The 17,075-nt window shown below is 39.7% G+C and overlaps 1 protein-coding gene across 1 annotated transcript in view; it reads left to right on the forward strand.

Annotated features, from left to right (window-relative positions):
• Window positions 1-17,075, forward strand: part of Cpne8 (copine 8) — a 176,180-nt gene that overhangs the window by 61,762 nt on the left and 97,343 nt on the right. Inside the window, exon 6 of the mRNA XM_021645741.2 lies at window positions 6,560-6,636. Coding sequence (XP_021501416.2) covers window positions 6,560-6,636 — 77 coding nt within the window. The remainder of the gene's footprint in view (window positions 1-6,559; window positions 6,637-17,075) is intronic.

Consider the following 17,075-nt stretch of genomic DNA (forward strand, 5'->3'; position numbering starts at 1 on the left):
ATACTGATGGATACTGATGGCATGACACCGAGAGAGAAACAGAAGAGAGAGAGAGAGAAAAAAAAGAGAGAGGGAGAGGGAGAGGGCAACATGAGCTACTTTTCAAGTAATAGTCTGTGATTCTCCTTTATGAGCCACTGTGGCAGGACTGTCATGGTCATAAGGATGTACTTACTGAGTATATGGTTTACAAACTGAAAATTTTAGCAAGACAGTATTTCAGTGCAAAAGAGAAGACAGCATTACAAAGTCCTTGAGGAGGGAAAGGATGTTGTATACTGTGACCGTGTGTAAATGTTGACGATAGCCTGGTGATTCCATTTGAAGGGGGCATATAGATATGGCATGCAGAGATTTATAGGCCATGCTTCTGAGGCTTTTACCTTCTTGTTGTTGTGTGCTGCTGGAGGGTGAGGTGATTCGATTTATGCATTTAAATAACACGTGCCTGCTGAAGTGAAGAATGAGGTCGGAGAAGCAAGATTGGAGTTGAGGAGAACAGTTAGGGAATGTGTTGTAATTTGACTGCATGAGTCACATTTGACAATTAAAGCCACTGGAGTGGTAAGACAAACAGTCCCATCTGGAATGTATTATGGCTGTTTGATTACAGATGAATTACCTATTAGATGTAAAATAAGAGACGTTTCCCGACTCTCTCGAGCATTGGTGAGAGTACCTGGGCAAACAGTGGCACCCACGGCAGATCTGACTGAGGCCAGGGATGAGGCACATTGATAGGGGTAAGGACAAGTTCACGCTAAGTTTCGTTTGACCCCAAGTAAACCAGAGGCAGGGGTCTGGGAACCACCAACCAAGAGTATTAGGACTTTTAAAAGAATACGAATGGAGGAAACGAGATGACAGGCTCTTGAGGGAGCTGGAGCCTTTAGAAATTCCATAGAGGAAGGTTGGTGACAAGCATCACTTCCAGTGTCTGTTGTCACGCTCCACAGTCTGGCCCCAGCCCACCCAGTGCTTTTCTCTGCAGCACCCCACCTCCTCGTCTGTTCTGCCTCTACCCCCTGGCATATCTGCTTTCTCCTCCTTGGGGAACCATATCCACTGTTACCTCACACACATTGCTGTCTCCGGAATGAGGTTGCTCCTGAGATTTCATAACCTAACAAGCTTGTGTCTCAAATATTTACATAGTTCTCACCCTCATTCAATCAGCCACTTTTGGAGGACTGCATACTTGAGCACACAGTAATTGTATCTTCTCTAGCCCCTCCGCCCTTCCATCACCTGTTGGTCCCCCGATTTCTCAGATTCTTAAAAGGGATGCAAAAATCCTTTCTCCCCCTCCTTCTCCTCCCTCCACCCCCTCCATGTCCCTGCCTCCACTCCCTCTTAAATTCTCTTTAGATATTATTGTTTCACACCCACGTGCACACGTGGATGCACATGTCTGTGCACACATGCAGAAATGTACATTGATAGCGAATGTACACACCCAGAAAGTCACACTCATATATATATGAATGTGCATATATATATGAATGTGAATTTCTGGATCTGTTTAGTGTTATTTGTGTGCGTATATTTTTAGGGCTTACCACCTGGTATTGGATAAGCATTTAAGAAGTTTATTCTGGGGATGACTAATCTCTCTCAGCAACTGATGATTGTCTATAGTTCTTTATGTGCGAGACATGGTCATATTTCCCCAATTCATGTTGGCATATCACTCCACGTTGTCATTTCTCAGGTTTGTCATTGTTTAGGTAGCCGTACTGTTGAGATTTCTTAGGTGTAGCATCCTTGTCATGTATGAAGACACGTTTTCACAGCAGACCATCTTTCTCTCCCCTCTTCCACGATGTTCTCTGAGCCATAGGTGTAGAAACTACAGAAATATTCATGGGAGCAGGCAGCTCACATTGCTTCCTGTAATGGTCTCCATCTGCTGGGGGTTGGAGGGGAGGCTGCTTCGATGAGAGTTGAGAACTAACACAGCATTGCCACTTTTTAAAACCAGTTTAACTCCTAACTGCATTCTAAATTTTTTACCTTATACCCATCGATGAATGTAGTACTCAGATATGTTTAATATTAAGAGTCTTTGTCCAACTGTCCCCCATGTCATCCTCTGCAGGATAAAGACTATCTGATCCTTGTTATTGGCTGAGCTCTAGCCTTATTAACATACATAAAATACAGTATTTGTGGTAGGTATGCTTGCTCTGTGGGTTAGGTTTTCTAGCCCTGTGTTAGCACATTTTTCTAAAATCTGCCTTAAACTCTTGAGTCATATGAAGAATTACTACCTGATCTTGGTTGGATGCTGCCTGTTTGAATCCTCATTAATTTGTATGAGTTGGGATGGTTTGTGTGGAAAACTGGCCCTTTTTCAGGACTTAGTATCAGTATTATCCGACTGATAACATTACATCATACTTAATATTATTACTTAGTAACACTGAAGTGTTTCATACTTAGCAATTATTAGTACATGGTAGTCTTGGTAGTCTTAGTCTTTCGGGTCTTTGCATGTCAGCTGTCTTATAAGTTTAGTGCTGGTGAGAAAATGTATCGCAGCCCCTTGCTTTTCAACTATCTTTCTTGAGAGTTAGTGTTTTATTGAAGATAAACCAGGAGGTATTATGTTACACACTTCAAGTTAAAATACTACAAATCAAAACATTTTCATCATTCAGTTTTTTCTTGGACTATTCATATAGATGTGTTAAAAATTAGCCAAATGACCTAAAAACTGGAAAATATGTGAAGAAATCTATGTCCTGGCCAGTTGACTGTCTCCAGTGACCTTGTTGAATTAAAGTAGATTATCAACACAACTGAATGCCTTTTAACGTAAGTTGTGTATGAATTAGAGAAATTATATATTCCAATATGCATCAACCACTGATAAAGTAAGTAAACCACTTCAAAGTTATTGTTAGCAGACCTGTTTGAGAGAGAGATGCTACGCTGTGAGAACTACATGAAGTTGCTTGTTATGTTTGTGATATGTGTATTGGTAGTAAAAACAGAAACTTTTCTTTCAGCTAATACTTCTGGGTTCATTGTACCACTGCTCTCAAACCATCCTTCTGTACATGAATGCCTCTATGTACAATATGTAAGATGAGTGGGTGTGTAAACACATCTGCATTGCCTTATAGCATTTATGGAGACCTTCCACGACTGCAGAGGAGCTGGGATTGAAGCTACTTTATTTAGATAGCTATAGTGCCCGAGTATTGGATTCTTGTAGCAAGTAATACAATATGATTATATAATACTGTTTTAGCCCATGGGACAGGAGGATTGTGTTCCAGATACATATTCAAGTGCTTTGCATATATTACCTACATATAATTATCTTCTTAAATAACTATCTCAGGAATCCATGAGGTAGGAATGATTGTGTTCACTTTGTAAACCAGACTGCTGAAGTATAGACACACTGGTACATGGTTAAGTTTGGATGTGAGTGCAGACAAAAAAGACCTTTGCGATTCTGTTCAAAGGTAGTTTGCCATCCGCTATAAACTCTGTATGTGTGTGTGTGATATTCAAATAAATAATGTATAGAAACCATTAGTATTTGCATGTAAAAGTACAAAACAGTTCTTCTATTGCAAAGTGAGCTTCCCTGTAACAATTAAAAATGTTTTTATTCAATTAAAATTTATTTTATGTCCACAAGCCATAGTGTATATGTGGAGCTTGGAGGAGAGCCGAAAAGAGCCATTTCCTTCCTCCTTCCATGTAAGTCTTAGGGATTTGTTGGCAGGTACCACCCTCTGAGCCATCTCTCTGCTTCCAGAGCTTTCTTCTTATATTTGTAGAATCTCTACCATTCAGGGCAGACATGTAATGAATGTAAAGGATGTAGACAACTCTAGAGCTAAGCTTTGATATAAAATCAAATTTAGGCAACAGAACATATCAGTAAATATTAACGCTTGAGAAATAATTAAAACAGTAAATCTGAAGAATGAGAATATTATACTGTGTGTAGACCTAAGAGAGAAGATGGAAACCAATGCATTCGTGTCTGATTAGCAGGACCTTGGTTGCAGGGACTTCCAGTCATGTAGTTGTGTAAATCTAGACACAGATTGCTGTGGGAACAAAAACATACCGGCTGGCTCTGCTACATTTTATTCTTTCTGTCATTCAATCCGGGTTGCCCTCTCTTCTTCTCTTTTTAACCTTTCTTTTATTTTTTGACACCAGTATATTAAAGGTAATAGATAGATACATTTTGAGTTTAAATGAATCGTAGGTATAACCAGAAGTTTTCTCATATTATGGACCTATTATTTTAGCTATAAAGTAATGAATTTAAGGAATATTTACTGTTCTCACGGCTATTTGGGTTAGGGGAGAATCCAGTAGCTGCTATTATGTTATACATTAAAGCATTTTTCAGCTGTCTGAGACTCTCCAGGCTAAATTTGGTCTGTCGGGGTATAAAGTTGTAGAAGGGGCTGAATTTATTTATTCCTGGAAACATCTACAACTGGGTCACAGCACCAGTGTAAGAAACAGTGAGACCGTTTATGGGATAGTTTGTTTTTATTTCCATCTCTACCTACAGCCAAGAACACCTAAAAATACCCACTGAAAGACACTAATTATTTACACATGAGTGTGCTGGAAAACGCGTAGCAGATGTGAGCCATTAAGCCAGCTAAAACACACAGTGAATAGAAGTCTCCTACATCCTGACTGCTTAGTAAATGTCACGTGCTAACTTTGGCACTGTGGGAAGCGAATGCGCTGCTTGATAGCAAATGTACACACTTAGAAATGCAGAGAAAACCCAGAGATGGGATAAGGAAACTGGGAGGAGTCTTGTAGATTTTGGTTGACTGGTCGCACACATTTTACTGACTTAGCTAGTTGAATTTTCTTTACATGAAGCAATAATGATTTTCCTATGTTAGCTGGAAAGCCTGTGAACTGCCACTCATGTTGATTTAGTTCTCTTGTGCAGAAGCATACAGCTTTTCCTGATGCTGTTTTCCATTGGCCATACCCATTTAACATGCTTTTGTACAAATATTTTTAGTAAACAGTTCTAGAATGCTCCATAAAGATTTTTCTTGCAACTAGTCAGCAAAGCAATGACTTTCTAAATACCAAGCACTTGGAAAGCTGAGTGTTAGCTCTAGGTAGCTTTAGGGTTGCTCAACTCCCATATTTTAAATATATATGGAAATCCGACACAGTATGCTAATGACTTGCAATTTAAATATGATTTGACTATTAGCCATCTATGAGAAGGATTTAAGTTGTTTTGCATACTTAGGAACACATTTTTAAAAGACCTGCATTTGTAAGACAGTATAGTCCTGTTGCCAAACTCGAGATTTAGAGTGAACTTCTGGGTCTCCGCACTGCTCCTCACCTCCTCCAGCCCCACCACTCACAGGGATTGCTCTTCAAATCTGTTTCCCACCGGTCACTGTAACCTTGGCTTGGGTGATAGCACTCTGCTTAATATTAGCGACTGTAGTCTCCTGAGTGCAAATGCTTTTCTGTCATGAGCCCATGCTGCAGGCAGGTACTGGGTGTGTGCTGTCTGGACTCCTTGCCCTGACCAAAGCTGACTGGTTGCTTCCAGCCGACCAGCCAAGAGAGTCCTTCAAGGTCCGAGTTCTTCACCTCCACGTGTTCCCTTCATTTGAGTTCCTCTCTTTGCTCACTTCTTGCTCACTCGTAGTCTGATCTTTCCTCTGGGACTAACAGCTGAGTCTGACCCTACCTGCCTCTCAAGGCTTACTTCCTAGTCTACATATGTTGTTTTCTCCTGGTTGGACTTTAACACTGTCCACCTTGCTTTCCCCTCACTGTGGCTTGTTGGCCTTTTGTGTCTCTCAGTCCACCTCTTCTCCCTCTGTAGCAGAGATAGCATGGCTGGACATAATGCCCTGGTGAGCCTTGAATTCATCTTCTGGGTTTTCAGCATGGTTCTGTGCAAGCTGCTTACTTCAAACCCCAGTTCCCTCATCTGTAAAGGGGCCAGTAATAGCTCCCAAGCATGTGTTGCCTTTTTAATTTTTAATTTGAGAAGTCATTTTTCTAGAACTTTAGTGACCTCGGTGTCAACACCTTGCATATTTAACAGGTAGATTTATCAACTTTTCTTTGACTGAAAATGAAACATCAGATTTGATGTCTGTATATCGTTCACAGGGCTTCCCTTGGGCCATTCAATGCATGAAGCTCCTCCCTGCAGAGCTTTTCTGATAGCAAAGGCCTCTGAAGCATCCCGGCTAGTCAGGGCATGGGGCTTCCCCCTGACAATCTGCTTTCTCAGTGCCAGCATCCAGACCATGGCAGGGCCCCTGGTTTATGGTCTTGTGACACTGCAGGACCTAGCAGGCCAAGACAACAAACTGGTTCCGTGACTAAAGTGTGAAATTACATGTGAACCTGGAGGAAAGCCACATGCTAAAATTGATTCACATTGGGCTTGTTTTATTTGTGGAACTGAGAATTCTGTGTTTCAGTAATGAAAATAATGCAAAAGTGATGCACAAAATATCTGCTCCTCAATAGTGTGGGAACTTATGAGCTTTAATCCTCTTATCTATTTTAGGACTTTCTGGGACAAGTGTTTTGTACATTGGGGGAGATTGTTGGCTCACAGGGAAGTCGTCTGGAAAAGCCAATAGTGTAAGTACTTTTTAATTCAGATAGTGACGTGTCGACTCTGGCGTTTCTGTGTTAGTAGTGTGGAACTCATGAATATATCGTGGTAGAACAAAAGTCTGTTTTAAAATTTTTATTGGAATTTTCTTTTTCCAATAACTAATTTTGACACTTAAATAAAGAGTGTTGTATCAGGTGTCTTGCGTTATGCAAAAAAAAAATTGTTCAAAATATAAGTTGATCAGATTTGAAAGGAAATGCACTTTATTCATTTTGTTTACATTGTGAAATTTAATACTTTATGAGAAGAAAACATCTCTTTAAGTCAGGACATATGTGTAGCACTACTTTCAAACAGTGTGTTCAATAAATGTACTTTTGATTATTGAGGTTTTAATAGTTAATTGTTCTATTCCATTCCCCATGGTATACGCGAACACATCTGTTCACTCCAATAGAACATCAACGGCAAATGAAAGTATTGATTCTTGGTGAAACAATGAGTTTATTGAGGTTTCAGAGACATGAGCGAGGGACTACTTAGACATGATCAGGGATGCCCAAATAGCTGAACCAATGAGAAGTCCCACATTAGCGTGGGTGGTAGCCTACCGATGCTTGAAACCACCTGCCCTGGAACAGCGGTGTGTGTAGCTTGTGGGGACGGGTGAAGCAGCTGCAGTCTCAGTCGAAGGTCTGATTACATTCACAGTGGTCCCTCCTTCCATGGGGGAAGATCAACAACCTAGATTCTATGTCAGTGGCTCCCCTGAAGTGAAGATGGCATCAGCCCTGTCATCCCCAGTGTGCAACAGATGGAGTTCCACAATTGTTTTTGCTTGTAAGAGTTGAGGTAGGAAGCAGTGTATGATCACTCCAATAATTTACCTTGTTTATAAAATCAGGAGATCTAAGGAAAAAAATTCAACAACTGACAACTAACCATGATGCCTAAACTTAAGGAAAAATTTAACTCCTGTCTTCATTATTCTCAAACTCAGTAAATTAACATGCCGACACAATCCATTCTTCTTTGGCCTCAGGTACATGAAATGGCCTTTCTCATGGCTCTGTATAAAAGTTAACTCCTTGTGTGTATCAGTGTTATACAAAACCTCTTAGCTAATAAACTTGGAGGTCTATTCATTTTAATTACTTTTATTTACTTTGATTTTCTTATAATATTATTACCACATATCAGTTAGAAAACTTTGATGTATCTATTCCCCTTAAAATATTCTTGTTATAAACAATTATTTCCATCTAGTTATAGGACTTTAATGCTTATGAGCAAAATGTATTTATTCTCAGTTTAGTAAGTAATAAATCCAGGTAGGAAGGATAAGGGAGGAGGATTGACAATGATTAAGACTAGCCTGGGATACATAATGAGTATTTCAGAGCATCCTGGAAATAACCTAAGATCCTTTTACCAAAACAAAACAAAACAAACAAACAAAAAACAAGCAAAACTACCAAATAGTCTTTGAAAAGTAAAAGGTAAAGTAATGTTCAAAGTAAATACCATTAAGAGCCTTTAGCTGTGATGACATTTTTTAGTCAAGTGACTAGCACTCATAAGGGTTCCTGGAATAATGTGAATCTAGCCTTAGTTGTTGTTTTTCTTCTTTTTTAATAAAAAAAAATCTATTACATCCTCTGCCAATGATACCTTTAACATTTTTCAAGAGAAAACATACACAGTAAAGAATCAAGTTTTCATTTCAGATCAGAGAAATGGTAGTAGCAATCATATTTATAATGAAGCAACCATATTTATGACATGGCAACCATAGTTTCAAGTTTGTGATTTTATTTGAAAAATTTAAGTGCTCTAATTTCCTCCATCAAAGGAAATCATAATCCTAATTTTAAAGTTTTCAAAATTGCAAACATTTCTCCTTAGTAAAAGATTGTTTTTATTAATTGTAAACATCTTTTAAAAGTTGAGATTATTATATTTGTTGGGGCATGCTGATACCATAGTGTAAGATTGTATCCTTGGTTTAACTGACTCAATATTTCCATTGTGAGCTCAACAATTCAGTCTAAGAAGTAACAGTATGGAGGGAATGACTGGCAGGCTAGGCAGATGTAGGGAGAATTTAGTAGCTATGGAGATGTGTTGGTTCTGCACAGCTGTCCACTGGGTTTGCTGAGTGGTGCGGAGTCTGGGCAGCTAAAAAGGGAAATGGTAAGTGTGGATTCCAATGATTGTGCTTTATCTCCAGGGAGTTTTGAAAATTTAGACAACTTCATTATTGTGATGCTGTGTATATGTTATAGAAAACAACATGGTTCAACTCAAATGTCTAAGTAAACTTAATATTCTTACCGAACAGTTTCTCAGGCAAATAAACACTAAGAAAGTGTTGCAAAGTAGGCTTCTTGTCGGAGAGTGAGCCTTTGTGAGTTTTCTAAGAAGGTGGGCTAGACAACAAGTGGGTAATGAAATGCAGAATTTGACTATCACAGACACTGCTCACAATGCTATAAAAACTACAGGCACTGCAGGAAGGTAGTGTCTGAGGGAAGGGTGTTAAGTGTCTGAGACAAACGCAGCAGGAGGAAGAAGGCAAAGGAAGTTGAAACACAGTCCTGATGAAGAGAGAGTCAGCCAGTTTTGATTAGCTTGCTAGTGGAATGATACTTTGGTTGTGTTGAGAACACAGTTACATTCTGTGATCTCAGTAATTGCTTCAAGTCAGGTGAACATGAGATTGAAACAATTACATGGAGTCACAGGTCCTTCTGCCCCAAGCCAGGCTGGCTTCCATGAAAAACCCCAACTGTGTGAGAGGTTTGCTTATGTCTGGAGAATACAAATGGACTAAAAAACAAGGACCACAGACTAAAGTTGAAGTTCTGGGTCTTCCAGTAACGATGTAGCTTCTACCCAAACAGCATATTACTCCAATGCCTCAACCTCAAGTTTTCTTGTTTGAAAAGTGACACTGTGGTGAGAAAGCCAGGGAAACACTTTCCCTGAAAGCTTTGTTGGGTCTCCTATATTGTCCAGACAATTCTCCATGGGAACAGGCCCTTCCACACAGTTCCCCAGCTTCATACCCATCCTTACTGATCCACTGACATCATTTTCACTATTTTATCATTTTGAGTCCATCTAAGAGGGACACAATGGGGAGATGAAAAAAGGTTAGGGATCATGGACAGTCTCCTTTCAGTAGAAGAGAGAATGGCTGTGGAAAAAAGAATGAAGGCAAGAAAAAAAATAATACAAAGTCAGAAAGATGCTTCTATAATTCAGTGCCACAAACAGACATTTGAAGAGAGCACACCTTTTCATGCCGTATATAAAACCGGGATTTATAAACTGTACAATGAGTGATGTGGTTCGCACTGGAGATGAGAGACTCCTAAGAAGCAAAGTTTGTATCTGTTCTCCACAGTCCCCTATCTCTTGGACCACCTTCTCACACCCTGACCAGGCAGCCACTCAATATGGACAATTTTTCAGGCTCTCCCTCCAAGCTAAGGTCAGAGACGGGGTCCGCACACTGTCCCGCTTGAGTTAGTACCTTTTCAATTCTGTTAAAGACTTTGGCTATTTTCCCCATGCTGCTGAGCACACACTGCAGACAAAGTACTGAGGTAGGAAAGACACAATAAAAAAAAAAAAAAAAAGGTTCATCTGGAATTCTAAAATTCTTCTTGTATTTCCTACGTTACCTAATAGCATTAACCAAATGGTTTGACGTTTATTTGCTAATTCATGTAGATCAGAGATTTATTTTCTAATTAGTTTCCCTTTTATAGTCTAAGTTATTCAATGTACCCTCTTGTTCTCCTCCCTCTAAATGGCCTGGTTTATATTCTGATAAAATGTTCAGAGGCCTCTTTTCCAGCTTCCTAATTGCAGTTGAGTTATCATAGCTCATCAGACAAGGGCTTTTAAATGAGTGATAATTGTAAAATTTGGTGATTTTAGAGAAGACAAAGTAGCATTCTAAAGGATCCATTAACCAAAACTTTGACAACTAAGCCAGATTTGTCACAAAGGCAGAAAAGGTTTCTCATATGTAGCCACTTGTCTTATTAAATAATCATAATTTGGATTTAAACTTAACTATTGTATTTCTGGGCTTCAGTTACAATGACTTGGGCTCTTATTTTCTTATAAAAATGATTATTTAAAAAAATAGTCTCTAGGAACTAAAGTAAACTGACTTAAAAATTTGTATCTAAAACTTTTGCTTCCATTTTATTAGCAGTTAAACATTTTTACAGTTTCCTGAAAGTCCGTTTTGTTGGATAGGATATATTTACCAAATCTTTATTATCATACATTTTTGGTGATGTGCTACTTTCTTGTCTGCAGCCTTTGCCGGGTCCCTGTGACTCCTGGCCCCTCTCTTTAGTGGTCCCATCATTATTTAGTATCACTTCCACTCAGCTCTGTGGGGTCTTTTTCTTTTTTTCTTTTCTTTTCTTTTCTTTTCTTTTCTTTTCTTTTCTTTTTTCTTCTCTTCTCTTCTCTTCTCTTTCTTTCTTTTTTTCTTTTTTGCAAGACAAGATTTCTCTGAGAAACAGCCCTGGCTGTTCTGGACTCACTTTGTACACCAAGCTGGCCTCAAACTCACAAAGATTTTCCTGCCTCTGCTTCCTGGGGTGCTGGGATTACAGGTGTGCACCACCATACCTGAATAGCTCTGTTTTGTTTTGCTTTGTTTTTATGCTGTCAGATTGGATCCAAGTTTCTTCATGATGCTCTCAGAGCCTTCCTTTGTTTATCTGTAAGGAATTTAGGGATGGATTCAGCAGTCTCAGGAATAATAGAGATGGCTCCAGTTTAAGAATCATTGCTTTTGTCTTTTCCAGGGAAAATATGGATTATGTTCCTTAGGCAACAGACATTATGGTTGTGTCCCTTTCAGCTAGGCACAAGAGCATGTGAATAAGGACACGGGGGCCAGAAGGAATAAGTCAGTGACTAGAAGGCAGGTCCTCGCTCTTGTTGGAGGAGGTGTGTTACTGGGGGGGGGGGTTGAGTTTCATAATCCCAGTTTCTTTTTCTCTTTCTTGCTTGTGGATAAGACTTAAGCTTTCAGTTACTGTTCTAGTGCCATGACTGCTTGGCTGCTGCCATGCTTCCCACCATGATGGTCATGAACACTTTACTACCCTCTGGAACCGTGAGCCCCAAATTAAGGACTTGTTTCATAAATAACTTCGGTCATGGCATCTTATAACAATAATAAAGAAGTAACCAAGACGCTGATGATAAACTCAACAAATTAACTCAATGTTTTTATGCTCTTTAACTTACTTTAGTGGCATGTGCACCCTAATAGAGTTGGTGCTATTTTATCTCAGCTCTTTGACTAATATGATGAAAGATATGGTCTCCTTACTTCCGCACCATTAGCCTTCTATCACCACAGAAAGTAACTGAGGAAATACTGAAAAAACTCCACGTCAAAGTTCCATTCCATGATCAATTAGCTGAATTCCTTTGGTTTGTACGAAGGCAGATGATCATGGCAGGAACACAGAGCCCATCACTGGAGAGCTGACAAATGGAAGGTTACAAGGCCATACTGTCCTCCTGAAGACACACAATGATGGCCTACAGACCCTTAGTGGGTGCCGCTTTCTAAACTGTGACCCCAGAAAACAAGACTCTCAAGTTAGTGGACCTTCAGCAGGCCTGATCTCAACTGTGACATATTATAATTTTACAGCTGTGGATCACATTAGCGATGTGAACAATTTAATTTGGTGTAGAAGAAAATATGCAGCTTTTGTAACAGAGAGTAAGCTTTGGAGATTATCAGGACAGAGTTTCACAATTTGTCAGGTTTGTAATTTGAGAAAATTGCTTTAAATTTCTTAGCTCCAATTCCTCTTTTGAAACACCCTAATAATACACTTTTAGGATAGTTATTGAAAGGAATAACAATGCTTTGTATGGTAAATTTGTTTCGGAGAACACTGGGTTTAATAAACGCTAAAATAGTGGATACTGTTCATATTTTTATTAAGAGTATCCAATGACTTTTAAGAGAAAACTCTTAATTCAAACCAGTTAATCTCTCTCCTTTGCCTTCCTCTTGCCTTCCTTTTCTCTCTACCTTGCTTTTGTGTCTTTCTGTGTGTTATGGCAGAAATTCAGCAAATTTAGGGAAAAGACAATAGAAAACCAAACTTGTTTTTATTATGTAAAGTATAAGTATCACAACAATTTTGTCTGTTTTTAGTGTGTGCCTGAATATCTAATTGGAACAACCAGATGGGTTCCACTTTTTATTATTTGTGTTTTATATAACAATGTGGTTACTGTTAAGTGTCCTAAATCCCTGTGGTGTCGGATGGATGTATATTCTTATACAGTTGCAAGAGAAACCAATCTCAACTTCAGTGTCAGTTAAGAGCCTTCATGTTTGTAAAGATCCTGTGTTTGTATATATGTATTTGTAACAAGTGTGACACAGTCTAAGATCGCCTGTGAGGAGGACCCTGAGAATGACTGACAAGTCACCTCAATTGCAATTCTTGATGTGGAAGGACCTGAATACTCTGGGAAGTCCATACCATGTGCTTGGGGTCTTGGGCTGTATAAGTATAGAGAGGGGAATGAGAAATACATACAAGCATGCACTGACTCTGCTCTGTGGATATAATGTAACCAGTGGCTTCAAGTTCCTACTGCCTTGAATTCTGTGAACGATAGGCTGTAATCCCATCCGTGAGCAAAACAGAAGCTTTCTCCTTTAAGTCGCTTTGGTCAGGATACTTTTTCAGGGCAGCAGAAGAAACTAAGGAAGTATTATTTAATGTATTAGAAATTAATGTATTTTAGAGTAACAATAGATGCTGTAGCAACACGGAATAAACAGAAAACTTTTCCCCTTCTGGGGGAGGTGGTCCGTTCATTTCACTGCCAATTTATCGTGTGTCTGCCACAAGCATGTGAGTTTTACGTATGACAGAACTGTAATGCTTAGCTGAAGCAGTTTCTTCCGCTCCCTTTGGTATATAGACGCAGGAAAGAGTGACACAAATGTAATGGTTTATTCCAAAAATCCAGGTGTTCGCAGCAGGTTATTCACAGCAGCATTTGACTGGATTCTGTGTGCTGTTCAGAAATTCTAGCAGCTGCAGCCAGTGTCGTGTAGATGAACGCTTCTGGTTGAGAGGGTGTAGAAAAGACCTGGTGAGTCGAGAAAATTTTGGACAAAATGAATGAATTTTCATCAAAAAAAAAAAAAAAGCTTTGAATGCCACTATCAGAGACAAACCACAGAATGGTTAGTCTGTTGTTCTGCATGGCTGTGATGGCTCCCTTACTTGTTTGAGACTTACTTGTAACATCTGTAGATGTTTAAATATGAAAAAACTGAAGTAACGTCCACCGTACTGAGCAGATAATGAACTGGCTTTTATCTCTCTATCAGATAAAATATGGGTCTAATAGATGTCTTAGGGATTTTTATAAAATGCTATTTTACCTAAAAATAAAATTTTTTTGGAAACTGATTATGGCCAAAACCCTGTTAGAACCAAGTATGACTGGTACAAATGTGTATGCATAGTTGTTGCTGAGCTTGCTAAATTCCCCCACTTAAATAAGTAGCTACAATCCATATCTCTGTAAGTGAGAATTAGATTAACTTAGACAGTGTGTGTTTAGGCCATTTTCAGAATTATGAATTTTATCATGAAAGTGGAAGAGAATTCAGGAGTTTTGTTCAGAAGGGTTCATTCACTTTGGTTTGTAAACTGATTACGGGTTGTTAACAAAAGCATAGTTCAAACCAGAGAAATGAAAAGGAACACTTAACATTGTGTTCTTGAGGTTGATATCACAATGGTAGATTGATAACAGGAGTTGAAGATGATTTTAAAAATGACCTTCAAATTTCTTTTGTGAATACCTGGAGAGAGCCAGCGTGAATGCAGGGGGTTGCTGTAAGAGGAAGGTGTCATTTTTGGCCCGTCACACTGCTCAGCAAGCTGTGGAAGCAGGCGAGGCTCTCTGTGTTAGCCTAACCTCCTTGCTTTTGAACTCTTGCTACCAACGACATGACTGAAGGAAACAAATTAAGACATGATCTGCTACTTTGGAAGAGAAATTATGAGTAAAAAATACACGTATCTGTGAACTGAATAAATATCCCCAGAATCAACTGGCTTTCATATCATGATTTTCTTAAAGGTTACTGTTTCTAGTGTTTGGTAATCTATGCAGGAAAACATTTCATAGGCACCACAGTTTCCTTTACATAGACACTCGCAGTCTTTCCTCCAGCCTTCCCTCTCCCATAGGTAAAACCATCTTAGTTCTGTGGTTAAGCAAACTGGCAGGTGAGGAAAGATCTTTATGGGACGACCTTGGAACATAAATCATTATGACCTGTAATAGAGGGCACAGATAGATAAACTTGTCACTTCTTAACAATGTTAGGAAGCAAGTTGGTAAAGCAAAAATATACCTGAAAGAACAACTCCCAGTCCCCTGTTGTGTGACAAAGGCATAATTTTATAGATGAGAGACACATGCCAGGTGTATAAACTAATGATATGAGCACTCCAAGGGATGGCAGGAGGTGGGGGAAGGTTTTTATTATAGATATGAGAGAGAGGCATCTGGAAGATTCCAGAGCAGGGAGAGAAGGTAGGAGACTGAACATGGCCAGCAGACTGGACTGGGACATGAAAGGAGAGAGGAAAAGTGAGAGAGGAAGACAAAGAAAGCGTGGGCAAAGGACACCAACATAGCATAACTGAAATAGCAGGGTTATAAGGACAAAGAGAAGCTGTGGAGAGGCAAGCCCATGAGCTGGAAGAAGTTTAGGTCAGGGGCAGGGTGATAAGAGCCTGGGTGTAAGTCTTGACTCTGAAATGTGATATTGAGGGAGGCAGGAGGCCAGCATGAGCTTTGGTATGCTGACACCACAGGTAGCCATTTGTCCCTCCTGTCAGTGATAGGGCTCCTTTGGTAGAGGGGAACAGGCTGCACAAGGAATGCTGCCTTTTGTCTAACTGCCAGAATTTGGACTTGACGCCAGGAAATACACATCAGAACTGTGTGAAATCTGTTCCCAGCATCCATCAGAATTCCAGACTATCTGCTCTTCCAGTGTGGAATCCCTGGGCAAGTTTTAATTATTTGGGGTCTATTATTTTAAGAGTCTGACAAGAAGGGAACTTTTGCCAGAAACAACAGAGACCACCTTGCTATTTTTGCTCCTTGGACTTTTAGTTATCAAACCAAGTAAAAAGGAGCCACAGATATTTCTACCTCCGTTGTCGAATGGAGGGAGTTCTTACAATGTCTGCTGTTAACAGCCTCACACTTAGAATGTCTCTAAATACCAGCACCTTATGGGCCAGGTAGCAACTGTCATCATTCCTGTGTATCAGGAAGCAACCAAGATGAGGATTCTAAAGAGTCAGAAATGCAAACAAATGCCTTGTGGATGCTGGGCTCATGCTCTTAACCACAACACTGTATTTCTTTCAACTGATCATATGTTTATTTGCAATGTTGAAAGAAGTTGTAAAGCCTCATATTTTGTTTGTTTGTTTGGGATTTTTGCTGTTTGTTTTGGTTTTTGTTTTATTGAGGCAGGGTTTCTACGTGTAGCTTGGGCTACCGGGGACTCCCTTTGTAGACCAGACTGGCTTTGAACTCACAGTGACCTTGAGTGCTGGGATTAAAGGCGTGTGCCACCAAGCCCGGCCCCTAGTTTCAAGGACTTGTGCTGTGTAAGCTTTCAAGGAGCACCGACCCTGACTCTCAAGCCTCCCCAAAACTCTCCCCCATATTCTTCAAACACATCCCACTGCCCCATCTTTCCTTCAGGGCCCACCTGTGGTACATGGAACCACAGCAGCAGAAATATGGAAGGCAAAAAGTATGCAAAGAAAAAAAAAATCCTTCCAAATTAGGAATGAATCAGATAAGGACTCAAGTCCTTCCTGTTTGAAAATAAGCCCTTAAAAATTTTCAGTGTGGTGATCTAGAAACTGCCAGATGTCCTTCCTCATCACTTTTTCTTTTGGTTTTTCGAGACAAGGTTTCTCTGTGTAGCCCTGGCTGTCCTCTGTAGACCAGGCTGGCCGTGAACTCACGGAGATTTGCCTACCTCTGCCTCGAGTGCTGGGATTAAAGGTGTGTGTCACCACCGCCAGGCTACCACTTTTTCATTATGGTACTGCAGGATATCTTGCCTTTATTTTATTTATTTATTTATTTATTTTTGTTGAGTGCTTTGTACCTGAAACATATAGAAGGTTTATGGCTTTCCACAGTGTCAAAATGTTTTAACAATAAGTACACAAAGTTCAGTGGTTGCAGTGGGAGCAATTGTCAGATAATTCCACCTAGCTGAGGCAAATGCAGGTCCTTTTATTCTGATCTTAATCACTAATATTAACTGCAATATTAATTACTAATATTAACTCAGCACACTGCAAACACATCTATGCATTTCAACATG

Source organism: Meriones unguiculatus, chromosome 8 (genome assembly GCF_030254825.1).
Source record: "Meriones unguiculatus strain TT.TT164.6M chromosome 8, Bangor_MerUng_6.1, whole genome shotgun sequence".
Classification (NCBI taxonomy): domain Eukaryota; kingdom Metazoa; phylum Chordata; class Mammalia; order Rodentia; family Muridae; genus Meriones; species Meriones unguiculatus.